General features: G+C 32.6%; 1 protein-coding gene across 7 annotated transcripts in view; it reads left to right on the top strand.

Moving 5' to 3' along the window:
- The window catches only part of Atosa (atos homolog A), a 98,314-nt gene that overhangs the window by 13,860 nt on the left and 62,428 nt on the right, over positions 1-22,026 (top strand). For 2 of the 7 annotated variants that reach the window (XM_071608278.1, XM_071608275.1), the window contains exon 1: positions 8,401-8,504. The exons of 4 other annotated variants lie outside the window; for them this stretch is intronic. In XM_071608278.1, the coding sequence (XP_071464379.1) occupies positions 8,468-8,504 (37 nt within the window). In that variant the 5' untranslated portion in view covers positions 8,401-8,467. Of the gene's footprint in view, positions 1-8,394; positions 8,505-22,026 lie in introns of those variants that run through there. One more of the 7 variants, XR_011706673.1, reaches the window with a different exon arrangement.

The following is a 22,026-nucleotide window of genomic DNA, read 5'->3' as shown; positions in this document are numbered from 1 at the left end:
AATAGTTGAACTCAAATTTCCTAGTAGTCTAGCATTTTCTATAATGTAGTACCTCTATCCTGTAGAACCTACTTAAAGCATTATTGTAATGATCAAATGAAGTAAGCTTAGAATACTATTTGATTCTGAATAAACAGGCCTGTTGTAATTGTTAATATATTAGCTTCTCTTCAGTGAGTAAAATAAGCATATATACCAAGTACTCTGAAGGAAATCTATGAAGGCTAAGAAAGACCAAGAGTAAGGAGAAGCCCTCTGTTTAGAATGGTTAAGTAAGACCTCTCTGAGAAAATGAGCAGAGAAAACAAAAGAGCCAGCTGTGTGAAGAGTTACAGGCCAACATGATATTATTTGTAAAGATCCTGAATTTAGAGACTAGTATGCTCTAGGTACTGAAGGAAGAATAGGCACTTACCACACACAATTTGTACTTTCTTCATTTCCTCATTTTCTACTGTCTCCTTCCCTAGAAAATTTGTTCTCTAAGGACAGGGAAATACTCTGATTTTTTCCCTTACTGTACCCTTCACATCTGTCATAGTGCTTTGCACAGAATTGGCTTTTATAAAATGTTTTAAAAAGCATAGAAGTACCTATTGCTTGATTCATAACTGCCAGTCCCTTGTGGAAAAGCACTGACTTTTCTCCTCCCTTCAGACAATAAGCTAGTAAGTTGCATAGAATATCATTTTTTAAAGGATATTTAAAAATGGCACACATTTTGTCAAATATTTCAAATAATAAGTTCTAAGATATTATAAATTTTATATTTGAACTAATAGTTTTACAAAATAAGAAGTTCACAGAAAATTACAGCAATTGGTTTAACTTTTATATCTCTAACTCTATTAGGTTCATCCTATCTAAGGGGATGGTATGGATTCAATGCTACCTGGAATGGTCCTGCTATACAACCTGTTGTTTCTGTGTCCAATCTTATTTCATCATCATCATCTTTTACCCTAAATATGTCATTCTTTGGACAACAAATTTTATGGTCACTCTATTAATGATTTTGTTTTTCTGCTAGTGTACTCAAATCTCGTCTTTCATTAGCTGGTGTTTCATTCTGTACTTAGATAGCTTAAATATGGACAATTTGCCCCAGTTGTGTTGTATAGAATATTGTATCTAATATTTTATAATTTACTTGGGTCTTTGTGTAAAATCAAGGGATTGACAACATAAAACGTGTGTTTTGGTTTAGTACAAAGCACAAAAATTCCCATTTTGTTTTAGCAATGCCCAATTTATAAAATGTTTTACTGTTATGTTAAACAAAATAAACCAGACTCAGAAAGTCAAGGGTCGTATGTTTTCTCACATATGTGAAAGCTAGAGGGAAAAAAAAGGGGGGCGGGGCAGGGGAGAATCTCATGAAAATAGAACAGAAAGAGGACCAGGAAAGGGAAGAGGAGAGGTAAAGAGGATATTTTTGGGGAACAAAATTGACCAAACTGTTAATGTGTGTACAAATATGAACAGTGCCTCCCACTATTGTGTATAATTATAATGTATCAATAAAAATTTAAAGTTGAATATAGAATTAAAAAATGTTTTACTGAATGCAATTTTTATTCAAAACAATCAGTCTGAATTCTTATGAACAGTTCTACATAAATAATTAGTGATTATAGAGTTACATTGGTTAAATATGACTTAATAGTTTTAGAATTTATTGTTCTATATAGTAAAACTTCAGACATTTGGACCCTTTTCCCTATCTTCTCTGAATCAGATATTCATTGAATCCCTGGCATATATGTGTTGGAAATACAGTGACGATCAACAACTAATGTGGCCTCTGTTCTCAGGAACTTATAGGAGGGTAAAAAAAAAAAAGAGCCCTGACTTTCTTCCTGAGTCAACAGACAAATCAGGAACTGAGTTAGGGGGTAGGGGAACTGACCCAGAGAAAAAGAGTTATCAGATGGCCTTCAGAATCCTTAAACTCTATTCTCCCCTTTGTATTTGTGGTCATCTCAATTATTTTTGACTTGAATATGGGGATAGGAGAATATGGGGATTGTTTTTTAGAATGAGAAATGGAAACTTGTTCCCCACAAGTGCTCATAAATTGAGCACCTTACTGATTTTTCTCCTAGGTTGTACAGCTAAAACCTGCATGGTCTAAGATATTAGAAATGTTGTTGTATTCAAATTACAAGTACCTTCTTGGCTGAAATTGCCACTGAAAACAGAAAGCTTTGTTTAAAAGGTTGATTCTGGCATTTGTGTAAGAAAAAACTCCTACCTCCTGAATTAGGGAGTTGAAGATATATCCCTGGGGCTGGAATTGTGGCTCAGTGGTAGAGCGCTCGCCTAGGATGAGCGGGACCCAGTTTGATTCTCAGCACCACATAAAAATAAAGGCATTGTGTTGTGTCCATCTACAAAAAAGATTCATTTTTTCTCTCTCTCTCTCAAAAAAAAAAAAAAAAAGAAAAAGAAAATATATCCCTGATAATAATGATAATGGTGAATCTTATTCACAGTTAAACTAATTCAGTTTTAGATATCTTAGCATTTTAAAGAGTTATGATTAGCCAGAGGAGTTTAGTCATATCACTTGGAAACAAGCTTCTATGAAATAGTCTCGAATTAGCAAATTAAAAAAAGAAAAAAACAACGCAAGCAAGTAGTATTGAAGCTTTGGGCACTTAATGATTGAGTTCTTAAAGCTACCATGATGTTTAGTAAGTGTATATAACTGTTTTCACTCTGCCAGATTTCTGTTATCTGCATCTATTAATAGAGGTTTTGACATATATCAGTGATAGGTAGTTGGGGAAAAACATAGGATTTGAAATTGTATGAGGTAGGTGATGGTAATTTACCTAGCTGCCTTGATTTCTGTGATTCAGTTTCTTTATCTTCAAAATATTATTTCACAAAATTACAATATCAACAAGAAAATATGGAATTTATCATCACCATGGAACAATTTTAATAAAATGTCAATTTATCAGAATAAAAAATCCATAACTGGTTCTAGATTTTTAAGATTAAAATGAACATAACATTCTTAACACTATAATAATAGGACATTAGCAATATCCCAGAACATGTCTTTAAGGAAGGTGAATCCATGTATACCTTGACACACATTTTATGTAATAATGGTGATATTAATTTACAAAGACTAAATATTATAGGATATTAAAAATGAATTCTTATACTTGATATTGATGCTTATTAAATCTGTCCAAAATGCATACAATATATTATTAGACAAAACATTCAGTAGCTTAGATTATAAATAACCCTTGTTCTAGCTCATTTTAAACAATGTAGTATGAATGATGCCAAAAAAAAACAGGCTAGAACATTTTCTTCTCTCCAAGATCTTAGATTTTGTAAACAAGGCTCTGAAGGCACTGCTCCTGGAACAAATCTAGGTCATCATAATCCAAAATCTTTTGAAAGATGAAGCTGTTAATTAAGTATCTAAGGTACTTTTTAGTATATTAATTTTAAGGATGTGTTTTGACTTTTAAAAACCTAGTATTTTGGGGTTGCTCTTTGGCTGGTTGGCTTATTTGTACCATTATCTTAATGAAAACAAAGACTGGGTAATCATCTCGGCAAATATGATTGCTAGGAATCTCTATGAGAGTGAGAAATAATGCAACATGTAGCTTAATTTATCCTGTATTGACCTAACAGAATAATATTTTGGTTTTTTATTTTATTTTTCGTAAAAACTCTGGTATTTTTAAGTCATAAATTTCCCTATTTTCCATAACAGTTAACAGCATTGAATTGTAGCTATTGTATAGTCCCTCTTGCAAATTAGTTATTGAGCTTTTAAATATGAAAGTATTTAAGGAACTCTTTTAAAAAAACAATATTATAGAAAACTTTCATTAGTCAAGATTTATTTCATCCCCATTGTTTTTTTTTTTTTAGATAGACATGACAATTGAGTATATTTTGACATATTATACATACATGAAGCATGACTTATCTAATTATGATCCCATTCCTGTGGTGGTACATGATATGGAGTTTCACTGGTCATGCATTCATATATGAACACAAGAAAGTTATGTCCAGTTCATTCTACTGTCTTTCCTAATCTCATTCTTCACTTCCATTCAATTCCCTTTGTCCCCATTGTTGTTAACATGGGATACTGTTAATGTACTGTCCTCTATTTGTGTGTGTTCAGTGTGCCTGGGTATGAGTATGAGATCCTTTATTATAGGATCTGATCCATAGGCTCAGATAGACTAAATAATTTGATAAAATAGTTTGAATCCCTAGACTACCTGGCTCTTCTTCACTATGTTTTGCTGCTTTAAAGGATCTTTCCCATAAAGAGTTTGGGTTTTGTATGACCCACTGCTATATCAGGACCTTACTCTCAACCCCTGAGAAGACTATCAGGGATGAATATATTCTATTTGTATGTTACATTGCTGTTTTCAAAACAATTTTATCTTATTCTATTTGACCCTTATAGCATACTAACATCGTAGGCAAAACAGAATGAAGAATTTCAAAGTGCTTAATATCACAAAGTTGGTTAGTGTCTAGGCCAGAATTCAAATATGTGATTCCTGGATCAATGTCCTTTGCTACTTCCTTTTACTTTGTCTGAATTGAGTAAGTAATCTTTGTTCACAAAGTGAAGTTTTACAAGTTGAATTTTTTATTATTATCCTCAGGATCATACTAACAGCTACAGCCAGGCTCCCTGTTTTAGCAGTCAAGTTCAGTTTTCTTGTTATAAATAGTGTGTAATGATAGTTTCGATGTGTAATGAGACTATAGTGATGGTTATTAAATGAAATAGATAAAAAATGTGAATGTAAGATTTCTACATTTAAACTTTAATTTTTGTGTGATATTCTATTTGCCTTATGGAAATGCATGTAAGGAAAGAATTATTACGGGAAAGACAGTACTGGTTAAGGGCTCACACTAGCCAGGCACTGTGGCGCATGCCTGTAATTCCAGTGGCTTGGGAGGCCAAGGCAAGAGGATCGAAAATTCAAAGCCAGCCTCAGCAACTTAGTGAGGCCTTAAGCAACTTAGCAAGGCGCCGTCTCAAAATAAAAAATAAAAATGGCTGGGAATGTGGCTCAGTGGTGAAGCCAAGTATCTCAGTACCATAAAAGGAATATACATTAGATACAGGAGGACCTGAATTTGAATCCTGGTCCTGACCACTGTTTTCTGGTTACTTGGTCAAGTAGCAAGCCAGTGTCCTTAGATGTGGGAACAGTAACTATCTGGAGGTCCGAGGAGATGGCTTTGTAAAGGGATTAGCATCATGCTTGGCCAGGATCTAGTAGCTATTTAATATAATTAGGAGTTATTTAATGATTATTTTTAAAGATTATTTTTCTATGAGCAATGTTTTTGTTTAGAACATATCAAAGATGGCACTATTATATCTAAAATATCTTACTATCAGTAGATGGTTCCCAATTATTACTACTGTCAGAAAGCAGAGATGATCTCAAGTAGTTGATTTTTGAAGTTTTTCCATTTTATAGTTGGAATACATAGTTTAAAAAACTTTTATAGAAGATCTTCTTTCCTATTTATTTACATTAGGATAATATATTTCTTAAACTGGTCCAATTGAAGAAAATACTAGATTTTAGTGGAAGGGAGGGGTTGTTGTTATTGTGGTTTGAGAATTGAGAACGAAGTCTAGCACTTGTTTAGAATTTCCTGTTATGTAAATTCTTAGCTTGTAGACTCAAGGTTTAGAAAGTAGATAATGTGCCATTATTTTACAGTATGTCCATTGTATTTGTTTACCAAGATTAAAAAATCAGGGAAAGGTAAGTCTTTTTCAGAAATATATAAAATGCCATTCTGAAATTTCTTAGAAAACTAGCAGCTCAAAGGAAGCATTTAAAAAATTTATTTATTTATATAATTAGGTATATATTACAGCAGAATGCATTTTGATTCATTGTACACAATTGCAGCACAACTTTTCATTTCTCTGATTGTACACAATGTAGTGTTGCACCATATGTGCAGTCATACACGTACTTGGGATAATGATGTCCATCTCATTCCACCATCTTTCCTGCTTCCATGTCTCTTCCCCACCGCTCCCTCTTCTTTGCCCAAAGTTCCTCTATTTTTCCCACGTCCCCCCCATTTTTAAGGTGGCACATCTCTTGATGTACATTCTATTCATTTATAATTACATATTCTGACTAAAGTTTAATATTTGTCTGTAAATTCTCTTTATAATGTTAATAGTTTATATCACAGATCTATGATAGCATTAGCCTTTAAGAAGTTTGAGAATTATAACTGAGAGGAAATATTACAGAACCACATAGGAAATATATATTATTCTTCCTTAGGAAATATATATTATTATTCCTTTGTTGTTGTTTTATTTTGTTGGTACTGAAAATTGAACCGAGGGGCACTCTATCACTGAGCTATATCTCCAGCTTTTTTATTTTTTTTCATTTTGAGTCAGGATCTCATGAAGTTGCAGGGGCTAGCCTTGAATTTGCAATCCTCCTGCTTCAGCCTAAGAAAAAAGTATGGGGTACCTAAGACAAGTTTTGGATCAGGGAAAATTTTACAGATGAAGATACTGAAGCTTATAGTGTGTTAGTATTTTATACTTGGTCTCACTGTTAGTAAATGGCAGGTTCATGTTTTGAACCTAGTTTGGCCTGACTTCCAAAACCTTTTTCTACCATGCCATTCTTTCTCTGAATTATCTACCTCACAGGCTTATTGTGTTCCTGAACATGCATCCCTTATTGTTATTTCTCAGGGGATTTAGAAGCTTTCCTTTTCACCAGTGATCAGATTCTTTCCTTAAATGTTTGTGAGATCTAACTCTTCTTCATAGGTTATATTTACTTTTATACTGCAGAACCTCAGGGATTCTGGAAGCTTTTTCAGGGGTAATATCTTGTGAATTCTGGGGCTTTTGTGAAATTGCAGTGCTGTTTGTGACCTCTCATTTAAAAATAGCCCCATGGTGCTCATGGGGTACATTAGTAGCCAGTATTTCCACCATCTTGCACTTCTTCCCACTCAAGATGCTCCAAATAGGGGCTGGGGATGTGGCTCAAGTGGTAGTGCGCTCACCTGGCATGTTTCCGGCCCAGGTTCAATCCTCAGCACCACATACATACAAACAAAGACGTTGTGTCCGCCGAAAACTAAAAAATAAATATTAAAATTCTCTCTCTTAAAAAAAAAAAGGCACTTCAAATAAACAAAGATCTGAATGATAAACAGCATTCATATGCTACGGCCTGAAATTACAAAACTTTCCTGAAATCCTAGAGCTATCACTGATAATAAAATAAAATAAAGTTTTCCATTGCCTTAAAAGTTTGAAACATACTAATCTGTTGATGTGATGTTCCGGGGAAATATTTCTGAAATGAGAAATTTTTCTGATCCTTCATATCTGTTCATTCCTACTACCTGCATTGACTCTTCTAAACAACTCTGTAAATTGGGAAAGGATTTTTGTTGATAAAGTTGAAGATAGCATGGTATGCTAAAACCTAGTGCTTGAAACATGAAAACAAAGAATTTATACCTTTATATCTCTAGGTGATTTGAAGATAAAGTAAATTTGAAGACAAAGTTAAATTGTTTTGTGTAATAAGAGACATTTACTGTAAATGCATCGTTAAGTCTTGGATTTTCAGAGTTTACTAAATAACTGATTCATTTTTGCTTTTTGAATCTGTTTCTAATCACTCTGTTAACTTGTTTTTCTTGCTTTCTTAAAAGGTACTGCTTACTTTTAAGACCATATCTCATTTTAAATATCTAACTGGTTGTGCTTTTCTAGGAATTTGTGATGTTCCTTGTAGAATAATTCCTAGTTCTAGGTAAATGGAGTTTGATACTTTATTCTGATTGCTGTAGATTTTTCTTTTTTAAAAAAATTATTTATAAATTTTTCTATTTCCACATTTCAAAGGGTTTTGTTTGGTTGAGAACCTGATTTACTTGAAATGTGAAATAATTAATTTCCTTTACCACCCTTACTTTGTCCTCAGTTTTATGTGAAACACTAGCTGAGATAAATTTTCATCTCATGCATTCCTCTCTTTTAAAAACAACTAGAAGTACGTTTTAGGAGCTCATGCTAGAATACTTTGTCATTATTATCAGTCTACTGTTCTTTCCTTTCAAGTTGCTTAAACACAGCTGAGTTCCTAAGAGGAGCAAAGAAAACATGACAGTGCTGCCAAGTAGACAGGAAGCTGTAGTGGACCTAGCGAGCAGGGAAGGTTGAGCACAAGCTTCATCCAATCAGCTGTGAGTGCTGTTGCTATGTGTGCTCTTACTCTGCTGCCTTTGTGAAAAACCTTACTGGGAGGGAAGTGGAATCAGCGCCCCAAGCTGAACATTTGTTTTAACCGCTGCAGACATCTGGATCTTTCAGTCACTGACAGTATAGCTATTGACAGCCAGAAGGCAACTTCTTTCATACAAAGATTCCAGTATGGTTTTCAGTGGAAACAAAGGGCAGCACAGAGAAGGTGTGTAATGAAGTGTTTTTAACGGCTTTATTTTTAAGCTTCCAATTTTCTGTAGCTGTTTACCAGTTGTGGTGCTTGTTTTGCATGGATTTTTAATAAATTAGGTCTAGGAAAATGATCTCACTTCGAAAAACATGGGATTTAGGAAATTTTTCTTTGCTTCATATAGCCTGTTTTCTTTGAACAGCATTGCTTAAAAGATTATTAAAATGCTAATCTGAACAATGAGTAGGAAGAAAAGAAACCAAATACAGTGCCCTCACGTTAATGGGGAAAAAATGTGATAGAAATAAGAATACTGGGAAGGGAATATGAGTTAGCCAGAAGTATTAACTATATATGGGGGCAGAAGATGTTTTTAAAATAAAAGCTGTTAATAATGTATTTAAATATGTTATCTATTTTTAATTGGATTAATTATTTCTGAATTTGACAGAGATCATCAGAATTTAGATTAGTGAGATTTTTAATATAAATTAATTGTTATGTTGTCTTTTTTAAAAGCAAGTCCATATTATAGATCTGACACTTAAAAAGACAATGAAAATCCTATTGTCAAATAATTTTGGACAACTGATATATGCTAGTCAATTACTACTGTAATTGACCAGATTATAAACTTCAAATTACAGTCTCTTAATAGCTTGATCTGTTGACTAGTTCTGTGCAGTTCAAATAAAAGAAATATAATTGAACAGCAAATTTAGTGTCTATTAAGTGTTCATCTAGAAAACTGAAGAGTAAAGGATTTTGAGGGCAATGTACCACAAATGGTTAAGATAGTTTTTTAGAATTAAAATGGGCCTCCCATATGCAATAAGTCCACGTCCAATTTAGTTGATACTGAAAATACAGTAAAATTTTATTATTTTAAACCACTTAGTTCAGTATTTGTAATAATTGGAACAGAATACAAGTTGCAATTTATATGGGATCTGGAAAAACTGATTTGTCTAACAGATTAAATGAAAGTTTTAAAGTATTTTAGAGAAACAGAATTTTTTTTGTATTTTCTCAAATACTGTGAAATAAGAGTTTATATAATTGGTTTAGCTAATGATTCTTTTAAACTGATTAAAGCAGAGCAGGCTAATTAGCATAATGCCCATTTTTAGGAACAATCAGTGTTGGGCTAATAATGAATTTTTCAGTTTCACATAGTTGTCTTAAATGGTTCCTTTTAAATTCACTCAGTGAAGTGTGTCTAATGAGTAAAGTTGGTTCAAAATTAATATTAGAGTTTTATTTTTTCTCTACATATGTCACATTTTGGAGTAGGATTGGTTTTGTTATTTTCAAAAATATCTATCAAAGTTTTATCAATGTTAGTTTTATAATAAGTGAAGAGAGCTGTTACCTTTCTTTGGAAATAACTCAAAATATATCCATGCATCTGTGCCCCCTTTACTGCTTGTTTTTAACAATACATACATATTTTTATTAAGCTAAAATAACTTAAAATTTTATTGGTGGCAATTTACAAAATAAGTTGTCCTTAAACATTAACAAAGTACTTTATGTGGACCTGCATGTTGTTGAACTTTGAAAGACTTTGACATTTCCTAGTTTTTATAGTTTGTTAGGTATAGCTTAAAAAATTTGAACCTGATAGAAGTTATAATGAAAATTGTAGCCAAATCAAGAAAATGTTATTCTTTGGACTTGTTGACTTCCATACTATGAAAAATTCATTTTCAGAAGAGGAGGGAGGACATGAGTGGAAGAGAGGAAGGTAGAGGGATGAGAGAAGACTTAAGTTGATTTAAATATGACTCTAACCACATGGGGTCAGTCTAATCATTTTCATTTTTTACTAATTTTATTTTCTAATTATAGAATCACAAAAGCCAAAGTTTTAGTTTACTACCTTTCTCTGTCTGGTTTATTGCATAAGAATTAATAGCACTTTTAAAAGCAGGCTGTTTTCATTTATATACTGCATAAGATAGAGAAATATGATATTGATAAGGAAGTTGAATGTACTACTATATCACACAAAGTCATTACCATTGTATTCAAAAGGAATATTTTTGGCAGAATCCCAGATACCAGTTTCTGCTCAGTATTAAAATCTCAGGGTAGGGCTGGGTTATGGCCCAGTGGCAGAGAGCTTCCCTTTGCACATGAGGCACTAGGTTTGATCTTCAGCACCATATTAAAAACAAACAAACATAATAAAGATATTGTGTTTATCTATAACAAAAAAATAAAAATAAAAAATATCATGTTAATTGAAGTTTATAATCTGGTCAATTACAGTAGTATTGCTATCATATTTCAGTTCAAAATTATTTGACAATAGGATTTTCATTGCCTTTTTATGTGTCAGAGCTATAATTTGGACATAATACAGTAATTTTTGTTTTGGCTATTTTGGCTGATAAACAAAACCAAACAGAAATGCTAGTATTTATCACATTCAGTGATTGCTATAACTGATTTTAAAAATATTGATTTTTTTTGTTTATTTTGAAACTATATAAATATAGTCTATAAAATGTAAATATATTATTTCATTTATAATTCTTAAATTATGTAATTTAAAACCACAGGATGGAAAGGGATCTAGGTCTTCTATGGAAGATTTTTAAAATCATTAGATATCCCACTCCTCAGTTTATACTGAAAGGACTTAAAATCAACCTATTACAGTAACGCAGCCACATCAATGTTCATAGCAACTCAATTCACAATAGCTAAACTATGGAACCAACCTAGGTGCCCTTCAACAGATGAATGGATAAAGAAAATGTGATATATATACATACACACATGCATACATACACACAATGGAATATAACTCAGCCTTAAAGAAGAATGAAATTACGGCATTTGTAGGTAAAAGGATGGAGTTGGAGAATATCATACTAAGGGAAATAAGCCAACCCCCCCAAACCAAAGGCCAAATGTTTTCTCTAATAGGTGGATGCTGATCCATAATGGCGTGGGCGGACGCTAGGGAAGAATGCAGGAACTTTGAATTGGGTAGAGGGGAGTGAGGGGAGGGGATGGGAACGGGGTGGGAAGGATGGTGCAATGAGACAGACATTATTACCCTGTGTATATGTGTGATTACACAACTGTTGTGATCACATCATCTACAGCCAGAGAAATGAGAAGTTGTATTCTATTTGTGTACAATGAGTTGAAATGCATTTTACTGTCATTATAACTAATTAGAACAAGTAAAAAAATTTTAAAAAAATCTTTGAAAATCCAACATATCAAGAATGTTATCAATATATAGATCTATCAACATATTATCATTTATATATAATATAAATGAATTTTATTTCACCATCTGATCAATAAATAAATAACTACAAAATATCATTACTACTTTAAGTATTATCATAAATGTTTGATACCGCAAGTATTTAAATGTATGCCTAAGTGCTACATGGCATAATGCTTCTTTGGCTTTTAGAAATTCAATTACTTCTTCATAGCCTCTTGAATCCAAGAAAGATATATTTTCATAGTCAGCTGGGCTGGAAGTTTGGTCTTAACAACTTTTTGTCAGACTTTCGTCCCTCCCTCCTTCCTTTCTCCATTTCTCTCTCTCTTTCTTTCTTTCTCTCTCTTGTTTCGTCTCATTTTGTTGCCCAGCCTTGCCTTAAATTCCTTGGGCTGAAATGATCCTGCTGCCTCAGCCTCCCAACTAACTGGGATTATGGGTGTACGCCACTGTGCTTGGCTATTGTCAATCATTTTCACATAGTGGTACTATTGCATAACATTTTTTGCCTTTGCAAAGATATAGCATCTTTCTTTAAATATTCACATATCACTATCTAAACTCAAGACTTTAGTTATAAAAATACAGTTGTTTATGATATTAATTGAATCTGATTGTATAGTCCTTTGTTATGGGACTTCATTATAAAATTGACCACATGAAGACTATTAATTGAGAAACTGAGATTCTTTTTCTTTCTTTACTGGTCTCCTCAATTTTACTCATTCTGAGACTTCTGAACATCAAATTGAATGAGAAGTTTTCTGATAAGTATAGGGATGGTAATGTTATAATTATAGGAAGTAATCATGCTTGGATATAAGAAATATCAACTAACTTCTATATAGTTAGGCCTCAGATTTTGCTATAAGCTTCCTGTCATCTAGTGTATGAGAGGAAAATTAGTCAGTTATATATGTCCCTGTTCTTTATTTTGTATTGCTAAATATGTGGCATTAATATTTAATGTTATTAATTTTTAATTAATATTCTTATTTTTTAAAAAAATACCTTTATTTTTTATTTTTATGTGGTGCTGAGGATTGAACCTAGTGCTTCATACATGCTAGGCAAGCTCTCTACTACTGAGCTACAACCCCATCCCTATTTTGTTGAGGATCAAAATTTGAGTGGCTACCTATATGATTTATTATTTAGTTATGAGTTATTGGGAGTGCTTTTATCTGTTTGAGCCTTAGTTTCCTTATCAGGATAATGAGATTTGAGGGTGATTGTGGGATTAAAGATAAAGAATCTATGAAAACTACTTAGAAAAACGAGCAAGTATTAACAATAAAATGTGAGATATTATTATAATAGACTCTCCTTTTCTTTAAAATTATTGTGTATCTAAAAGTCTGAACATAGTGACTTTTCTCATTATTATGAGAATTTTAAGACTTTCCCCTAGAGCTTTACATTTACAGATATAGTTTCTCAATTTTCTAAAATGCTTTATGAATTAGAAAGCCATGAAAATATGGGGATCCAGACAGAGAAGTCAGGGCTGATGAGGAAATACATGAGTAAATATCTGAAGATAGATAATAGTAAATAATGGTAAGGAAATTACAAATGAGTGAAATGAGAAGAGAAAGTAAATGAAACTTTTGTTTGATGTTTGTTTGTTATTGTTTTGTGTGTGCTTCATAGCTCTCCAAATACTGAGCTGATTAATTAATCAGTTGCTAAATTCCTTGGGATTTTTTTTTTTTAAGTGGGAAGTTACTTGTTTCTGAGTTTTGTTTTGAATTCCTCAGCTAGCAGCATTGAGTTAAAGATGACTCTTAATTGCCATCCAACTTTTTTTTTTTTTTTTTTTTTTTGCCATCCATCTTAATGACAAACCCAGTCCCTGGGAGTTATAAATTAAATATCATCACAAATATGATTAGTGTAACTGTCTTGGAATTTAAAAACTTAGAGACTAAAAATCAGGTGGAATAGAGCTGTTTTGAAAACTCAAACTTCAAAGCCAAATTGTTCAGAAAAATGATTATTTATTATTATTATTTATCATTTTCAGAAGTACAAAAAATTTCAACTGACCACAGTATTTTCACTGCTATGAGCTAATGATAATTCTGTATTATTTAGGGGGGAAACATTTAATCTGAGTTCCATCCTGGATTTTTTGATTCTTACATAAATATAAATATAAATTATTGTGTATCTAAAAGTCTGAACATAGTGACTTTTCTCATTATTAATTTACTAAAGATATAGTTTGGCTTATTGAGAATTAGAGAACAAGCAAATGAAAAAAGAGAAAACAATATTTTCTAAGTACACTCCATTTATAACTGTCAAGGAATCCAGCAGTATGCTTCTATGTTGTGCCTACAGACCACTTTGCAATTGACAACATGGGAGAGGAACACTTTTAAAAATAAAAAATGTCTTGATTTTACCTGACTGAATTATATTGGTTTATTTGTTTTGGGCAGTGCCTACTTACCTTAAATCACTTATCTCAAAAATATCCACATAGGGAAAGAATGGTTTTTTAATGCCATTGACTCATTCTGACCCACTTGAGAATATGCTGAAAACTGTCAATCCCCTGCTAGGAGAAAAAAAACATTGTATCTGTGTATGTATAGACATAATTTTGTGGAAAATATCCAGAGGCTTATATATTCTCTTAGGTTAAGACATTTTATTAAACATAATTTCATTTTAGTCAGAGTTTAAAAACATTTTTAAAAATATGAGGCTTAAAACAGACTGGATAAGGATATGTATTCCGTCAGAGTGGTACATAGTGAATATGGGGCACACTGTCTTTTAGCTTCAGAGGAAATGGTAAAATGTACCAGCAAGCACTCCATAAATTAGTACTTTTGCAGATAGTTTGTCCTGATGAATACCCAGTATTCCTGCATTGAACTCTATATTCTGGACAAAGAACCTAGTGCAAAAGACTAGCCTGAAATTCATTGCTCAGGTCTCTGAGTTGTACACTGAGATTAGAGGAAACCTAAAAGACACCTTTTAGCCACAAAGCTGCACCTGAAATCTCTTCCAGAAATCATCCTACACTAGAAATGACAGGTCTCGATTATGAATGTTACCTAATTCCATCTTTGTTTAAAATAATCAAGCTGAACTAATCTTGTTGTATGTGTTCATTTCTCAACTCTTAATTAAAAACATCTCTGTCTTTTATCGTCTTTCAGTTTCCCCAGGAGTGTTAGGTTTCACGCATACACACACACAGTGGAAAATATGAATGTTGAGAGTACTTAAAAGTAGGGGTCATGCATGTGGTAGAAGGAAAGAAGTTGAAAGGACAGTGCATTTTTTTTTTTTTTGGTACCAGTCTATGTTGTAACCATATCCCCAGGAGAGAAAAATGTTAAAACTAAATTAGGTTAAATTTAAGGGTGATTTTTTAAAACTATGTGCCATCTGAAACTAGTAAACTGGAACAAAACAAAATAGCATTAGAATAGTAGATTGCTGCCCTTTTAGCACAGAGTATTCTTCTGAGCTAAATCTAGAACTTGTGGTTTTGAGAGACAGGACTTTGTTTCCTTCTGTGACCATGTTTTCTTAGCTCACTGTCCCAGAGTTCTTTCTGTATGGAGCTTGGAGTTATAGCATTATATAATCAGGAATATTCCCATAAGGGATAGTGAAAAGGACAACATTTTCTACTTGAGGGTTTCCCTGAAACAATAATGAATTAGTTCTGATGTTTTACATTGTGCACAGACAAATGAAATTATGTAGGGTTAGTGCAGGTGAGAAGGCAATGAATAAAATCTGTTTGGCTCTGAGTTTGTGCCCATGCATCTGTGATGCATGACTAAAAGCCTAATTCTGGTAGCCTCAACTTTAAGGAGACAAAACAAAAGGATACCAGTAAATTTCCTCAGTACATTGAGTAGTTCTATTTCTGAAACATTTACCAGCTTTCTCTGCTGTCCAATATTCAGTTCCTCCAATTACCATAGCACCTTGATCTACCCGTTTTTCATTTATTGCATCATTGTAAATTAGACTTATGTGTGTCTTACCCCATAAAACTAACTCTGTTTTAAGGTGGTAATAATGGCTTGTTTTCCCATTACTTTCTATAGAAAAGATTGATTTTTATTGAAAGTTTGGACACAAATATCAAACATCTAGCCCATCTTTAAAATTACATAGAATTTAGTTTTCTGTTGAGAGCATCAGTTTGCCCTCAACTTCTCACACAAGCATTTAGTAGTTTGCTATAATGTATTGGATCAATAATCCCTTAAAAGACTGTTGCAGTCTAGAAATTCCAATAATCAATATGGAAAGTAGAACTCAGAAAAGTGCTCTTTCCCCTTATTTTTTTTATAATATAAATTTTGCTCTCATACTAGAGATTTCATGAATATTGCCTAATGCAGCTTAACCATTTTAAAACAAATGTTTCCTTGCTTCATTTAAGATAATTATATTGAGATGATGGTAAAACAGTTGATAATTAAAATATTAAATCCAAGAGAAAATTAAAGTAATAATTATTGGAAAGGGTAACGGCAAGCTTTTTATCACTTAGACTAGAAATAAGCTGAAAATAAGAAAACAATGAGACATTAGACATTCATTCAAATGCCTGTTCATGCAAAGCACTACATGCTAAGCATTGGTAAAGCAGTTGGTCTTGTTTTCATGGTGCTTCATTTGTGCTAAGTTTTAGGAAGGAAATGTATAAGATCTAATGAACTCCAACAAAACAAAACAGTAAAAGCCATGGAAGATAGTAGTGGATTGAAGACCTAATGAAGGATTATGCATATGAACTGCAATAGAGATCATCTGACTGTTTCATAGATGACTTTTTAAATATGTAGAATATGATAAAGTTAATTTTTTTTCTTCAAGAATAGAAATAATATTAGAAAATATAATGAAAAAACCTTTTCAATAAGAGCAACAAACATCGAATTTTGCTTAGTACATATATTCAGAATTAGTACATATATTCAGAAACTGGTGAAGGTTTTAAGAATATTTTAAAAGGTTTTCATAAATGTTGAGATTTAAACCTTTGAAATGAAGGTTTTAAAAAATTACTTGAAGAGGTTTTTGAGTTGTTGGCTATAATTCTGGGGAAGCACTGATAAATTCATTTGAAGATTAGAAAAGCAGGAAGAGTGTTAAGAGAATTGGAAGAAACAAAAGGATGAGTCACCTTCTGACCACAGTTTTTCCATAGTACAGCTTCATGAGACCTGCCAGGAGGGGAATGCTGGGAACAAGAGGAATTCTAGTGATTTAGTGGAATACAGAGGGTGGAACAGTTTGAGGTGATCCTAGGAGAGAGAATGAGTTTGGCCACAGCTTTGGATGCGCAAAGGGGAGTGATGAAGGATGAGGTGAAAAAAAGTAGGGAGTGGTTTTTATTTTTTACCTCATCCTTCATTACTCCCCTTTAGGCATCCAGTGCCCCAACAGTCCAGGAATGGTAAGTGGTCAGATGTGGGAGATTATTGAAAATAGAAGAAGTCAGACTTTACCACACTGATGACTTAAGGGACAAGAGATAGGGAGGAGTCATAGGTGATTCTAAGGTTTCAAATCACAAAAAAGCAAAACAGTTGTGGTTGGGACAGATTTTGTACTCTGTCCAACACTCCTATGATTATTTTTAGTTTGTGGTAGGCTAGAGGTAGGTTCAGTTATAATTACAAAAATTGGTTTATGTGAAATCAAATCATTGGCATTGGAAGGGGCCATCTAGTTTCATGCCCTTCATTTTATAAATGAGTTTTCCAAGGGTCACAGAGTTTAATTGACCTTTCCCAAGGACTCAAAGGCCAGTTTATTGCAAAGCTGAAATTAGAATCCAGGTCTTCTGGCTTTTAGTACAACATTTTATATATGGTATCTTCTTTTTTCTTCTTCCAGTTTTGCATTTATTTAGAAAGTAAAACTTTTTCAGTAGTTTCATTTTGTTATTGTTGTTCTTTTTACTGGGGATTGAATCAAGGAGTACTTAACCAGAGAGCTACATCCCCAGCCCTTTTTATATTTTATTGTGAGACAGGGTCTTGCTAAGTTGCCTTGGGCCTTGCTAAATTGCTGAGTCTGGCTTTGAACTCTCTCAATCCCCCTGCCTCAGTGGGATTATAGCCATGCACCACTGCACCCTGCTTTGGTAGTTTTTAATCCTTCAGCTTTTGAAAGCTTATTTCAATTTTCATATTGTCGATACATGTCATTATGTTTATATACTTGAAAAATCACACAAATATAAATTGTGTATGTGGATATTTAAGTTAATGGACTTTATCATGCATTTTTCTAAGAGTACTCATTCTATTTCAAGGAATTTGGTTCCTTGATTTTTAAGAGCTGGAGGATGTTTCATCATGTTGATAATAGCCATTTACCATAATTTTTTTCAAACTTTTAAAAACCTTTCCTACTATATTAGATCTAACATGGATCTTTAATATTATTTTAATTTTCATTCCTTTGATTAGAGAGCAAACATTTCTGTTTACCCATTTTATTTTATTTATGTGAATTATTTTTCTTTTCATTTAACGTTTGAGTAGAATAATATAGAAATAGGACTATTTTATTGATAATATGATAGAGTTCTTTCATTAATTAATTTATTAAATTTTAAAATGCTGGGAAATCAAACCTAGGGCCTTGCATATTTAGACAAGTGTCCTGTGGCTGAGCTACAACCCCAGCCTTCTCCTATATTTCAGAAATATTTAGATTTTATATATTTTTAATCTGTCAATATTTTTCTGTGTATTTTCATACTATTTCAAAGCTGAGGTTTTTTTTAGTACTCTTTAAGTCAAATAAATGTGTATCAAAAATTATGCTAGTTTTCCCCTTTACAATTATATTTTGGTTCTCTACCTTTGAGGTATTTATTTTGGTACATGATATAAGGTACTGTTTCTTAAATGTGGTTCACAGGTCATTTGTATGAAAGTTATAGAGCTTTCTTGTTAAACATACAGACCATTTGAGTCAAAATTTCTGAGTGTTGATTCCAGGGTATACTGGTATTAGGATCGTGTTGTTGCTCTAACCAGTTATCAGAGCTTTGCACTTTAAAACAACACAAATTTATTGTCTCATATTCTTGGAGGTTAGAAGTCTAAAATGGGTCCAAATGACTAGAGGAAATGTTTTCTTGACTTTGTCAGCTTTGGAGTCTCTACAGTCCTTGGTTTAAGGCCCCTTTATGGATCTTCAAAGACAGCAGTGTAACTAACATCTTATCTCTTTGAATTTCTGCATGTATTATAAAGATCCTTGTGATCATGTTAGGCATTCCTGGATGTTCTATGAAAATTCCTTTTGAATGTAAATGATGTATGTACAGGATCCAGGGGATTGAGAACATGAATCTTTCTGAGGGGGGTGCATTATTCTGTCCACCACAATACTAGTAATACATATTAAAATTTGACAACCAATAGTGTATGATAGATACTTTATACTTCTCCTTCAATGACTCAAAATGTTAATAAATTCTCTTCTGTTTTGTAAAGATTATAAATGGTAGAGACCATAATGTTTTTATATCTAATTAGTCTTTTGAGGATGTCTGTATCTTATTCCAGTAATCTTTTAAAAATATATCTTTATCAAATAGAAAGTCATTGGTTCTAGGGTTTTGTTTTTGTTTTTTTTGGTAAACATTGCTAAACTGCAATTTTAAAAGCTTTGCAAGTGTCTTTGATTCCCTCCACTTGCTACTTTATTAAATTTTGATTTAAAAATATAGAAAAGGAATATGGTTGTTTGAAACAAAATCCAAGCTAAAAAGTGTATAAACAAGTAGGAAAAACTGCTAATTCCTTCTTACTTCCTTTTATGCCTTATTCCCAGGAATAAACAGTGTCTACAGTTTTGTGTATATATTTCCAGTCTTTATCTTATCCACATATAAGTATGCATGATATTGTATATCTTAAAACTTTTTAAACTAAAATGATCATACTATATAAGCTCTATAACTTAATCTTTTTTCTCTACAGTACAGGGGATTGAATTTGGGGCCAATCTACTACTGAGTTACATGCCTAGCCCATTTGTTATTTTATTTTGAGCAAGGTCTCACTAAGTTGCCCAGGCTGGCCTCAAACTTGTGATCTTTCTACTTCAGTCTCTCAAGTAGCTGGAATTTCAGGCATGTCACTACACCTGACTTAACTCGTTTTTTTCATACTAGGATGTTTTTGAGTATCTTCAACTTTAACATAATTTTCCATTGTAGAAAGGTATTGTTTGGACTTTTTTGTTTGTTTGGTTGGCTGATTTTGGTGCTGGGGATTGAACCCAGTGGCCTCTCCCACATTGAGCACACATACTATACTGAGTGACACACCTCTAGTCCTTCTTTTGAATATTTGATCATTCAGTTTATTTATTATAAGGAGAAATGAATTCATTTGGATATTTATGATAGGCTTTGTTTTTGTTTTTGTGTTTTGCTGGATAGATATATAACAGTAATCCTATATGTACCCTATAAATGTAAAGTTTAGACATTGGCATACTGTAATATTGACTTGATCAGCCAGTTTTCTAATAAAATATGATGCCCCAGTTAAGTCTGAATTTCAGACAAATGAGTAACTTTTTAGTATAAGTATGTCCCGTACTGAAATTTAAATCTAACTAGGCATTCTTTATTTTTATTTGCTAAATTGGGCACTTCTAAGTATGTAAACTAATGACTTCCCCGTAGTGCTGTCTCACAGCCCCAGAATTGACTAATAGCAACAGTGTAATATGTATTTGATTTGTTTTTCTGTAAATAATTAATATGGTTGTAGAACTGCACAGTTTTGTGTGCATTTTGAAAATAAAAGATGGTGGTTCATACACTGTTTTGCAACTTATTTCTGTCACTCACTGATATCTCAGTAGTTTTTTCATGTCCATGTCAGCAGTATTAAAAAGCCTAAGTAGCACATTTAATAACTAATTAAAATTTTGGTCAAAAAATAGTAAAATTACCGAAAAGTGGTTGTTTCCTTGTTTTTAAATGCTAAGTAAAATATTTTCAGCAGTTTCAAATTATTATCAAATGTAATAATAGCATTTACAATTATCCGTTTACTAAATCCTTAGGACATCATGGAGACTGCTTATGGGCTAACTCTGTTTCAGTGGTTAAAGACAGAAAATTGGTTGTGAGATTTGCATTTGACTTAGCAGATGCAGTGTTGACTAGGGAACCAAGTATTGACATGGACCCAGATGTGTCAGTTGTAGACTTTTTCTGTATTTTGGGGAAGATTACATAACCTGTCTAGACTTTTTTTTTTTTCCTCTGATACTTCTTTAATCTTTTACCAGAGAAAATTAGTGGAAATAATTGCCAGAAAAACTCCAATATAAATATTGCTGTATTGACTTTAATGAAATTAAAATTTTATATTGTAAATATATTTTTAAATGTCCTGAATTTAACATCGATAGGGACTTTTAAGGGGCAAGTGAAGAAAAATCACTTTTAATAATGAAGTTTAACCTGGTATTAGGAACTATCTTAATCCATGTGGACTGCTATGACAAAATACCTCAGACTGGGTAATTTATAAATGAGAGATTCATTGCTCACAGTAGTGTAGACTGAGATTCAGCATCTGGTGAGGGCTCCTCCTCTCCTTCATAGATGTACCTTCTTACTGTATCCTGAAATAGAGACAACCAACCTACGGTGGGCCTCTTTTATAAGAGCACTAATCACTTCCCAAAGGCCCTGCCCCTTATACCATCACATTAGGAATGATATTTCAACATGAATTTTGGAGAGAGACAAACATTTATACCATATTAGGAATTCTGTCATTTATTTAGGAAGCCTAAGTATGATTTTTTTTTTTTTTTTACTGACTTCAGGGTATCATCAGGCAGGCAGGGAAAGAAGAAAGAGGGTCTTAAAGATTTTACAAAAAGTTGAAAGCCTCCCCATTATTTAATAGTGCTTAGATTTGAATCCATTCAGCCTCTCTTTCAGGCCTCCAGTAACTATGTAAGTTAAAAAATAAAAATTAAAATAAATTAAAAAATTGAACCAGCTCACATAAATTATTTTTTATTATCCTGTAAACAAATGAACCCAATATGGTTAACCAACTATTTGATCCTAGTTCTGCTTCTAAATATCTTGTTTTATCTTTTTAAAGCTTTCTAGTTTGTTCCAGGTACAGCTAGGATTCAAAACCAGAAGATTTAGAACTATTGAAAACTTAACACTGAAATTATTAAGGATCAGTAAAATTTTATATTTCATAAGGGTGTTCACTGTATGTTAGA

This window comes from Marmota flaviventris, chromosome 2, assembly GCF_047511675.1.
Source record: "Marmota flaviventris isolate mMarFla1 chromosome 2, mMarFla1.hap1, whole genome shotgun sequence".
Classification (NCBI taxonomy): Eukaryota; Metazoa; Chordata; class Mammalia; order Rodentia; family Sciuridae; genus Marmota; species Marmota flaviventris.
This window is presented reverse-complemented; position numbering and strand designations above follow the sequence as displayed.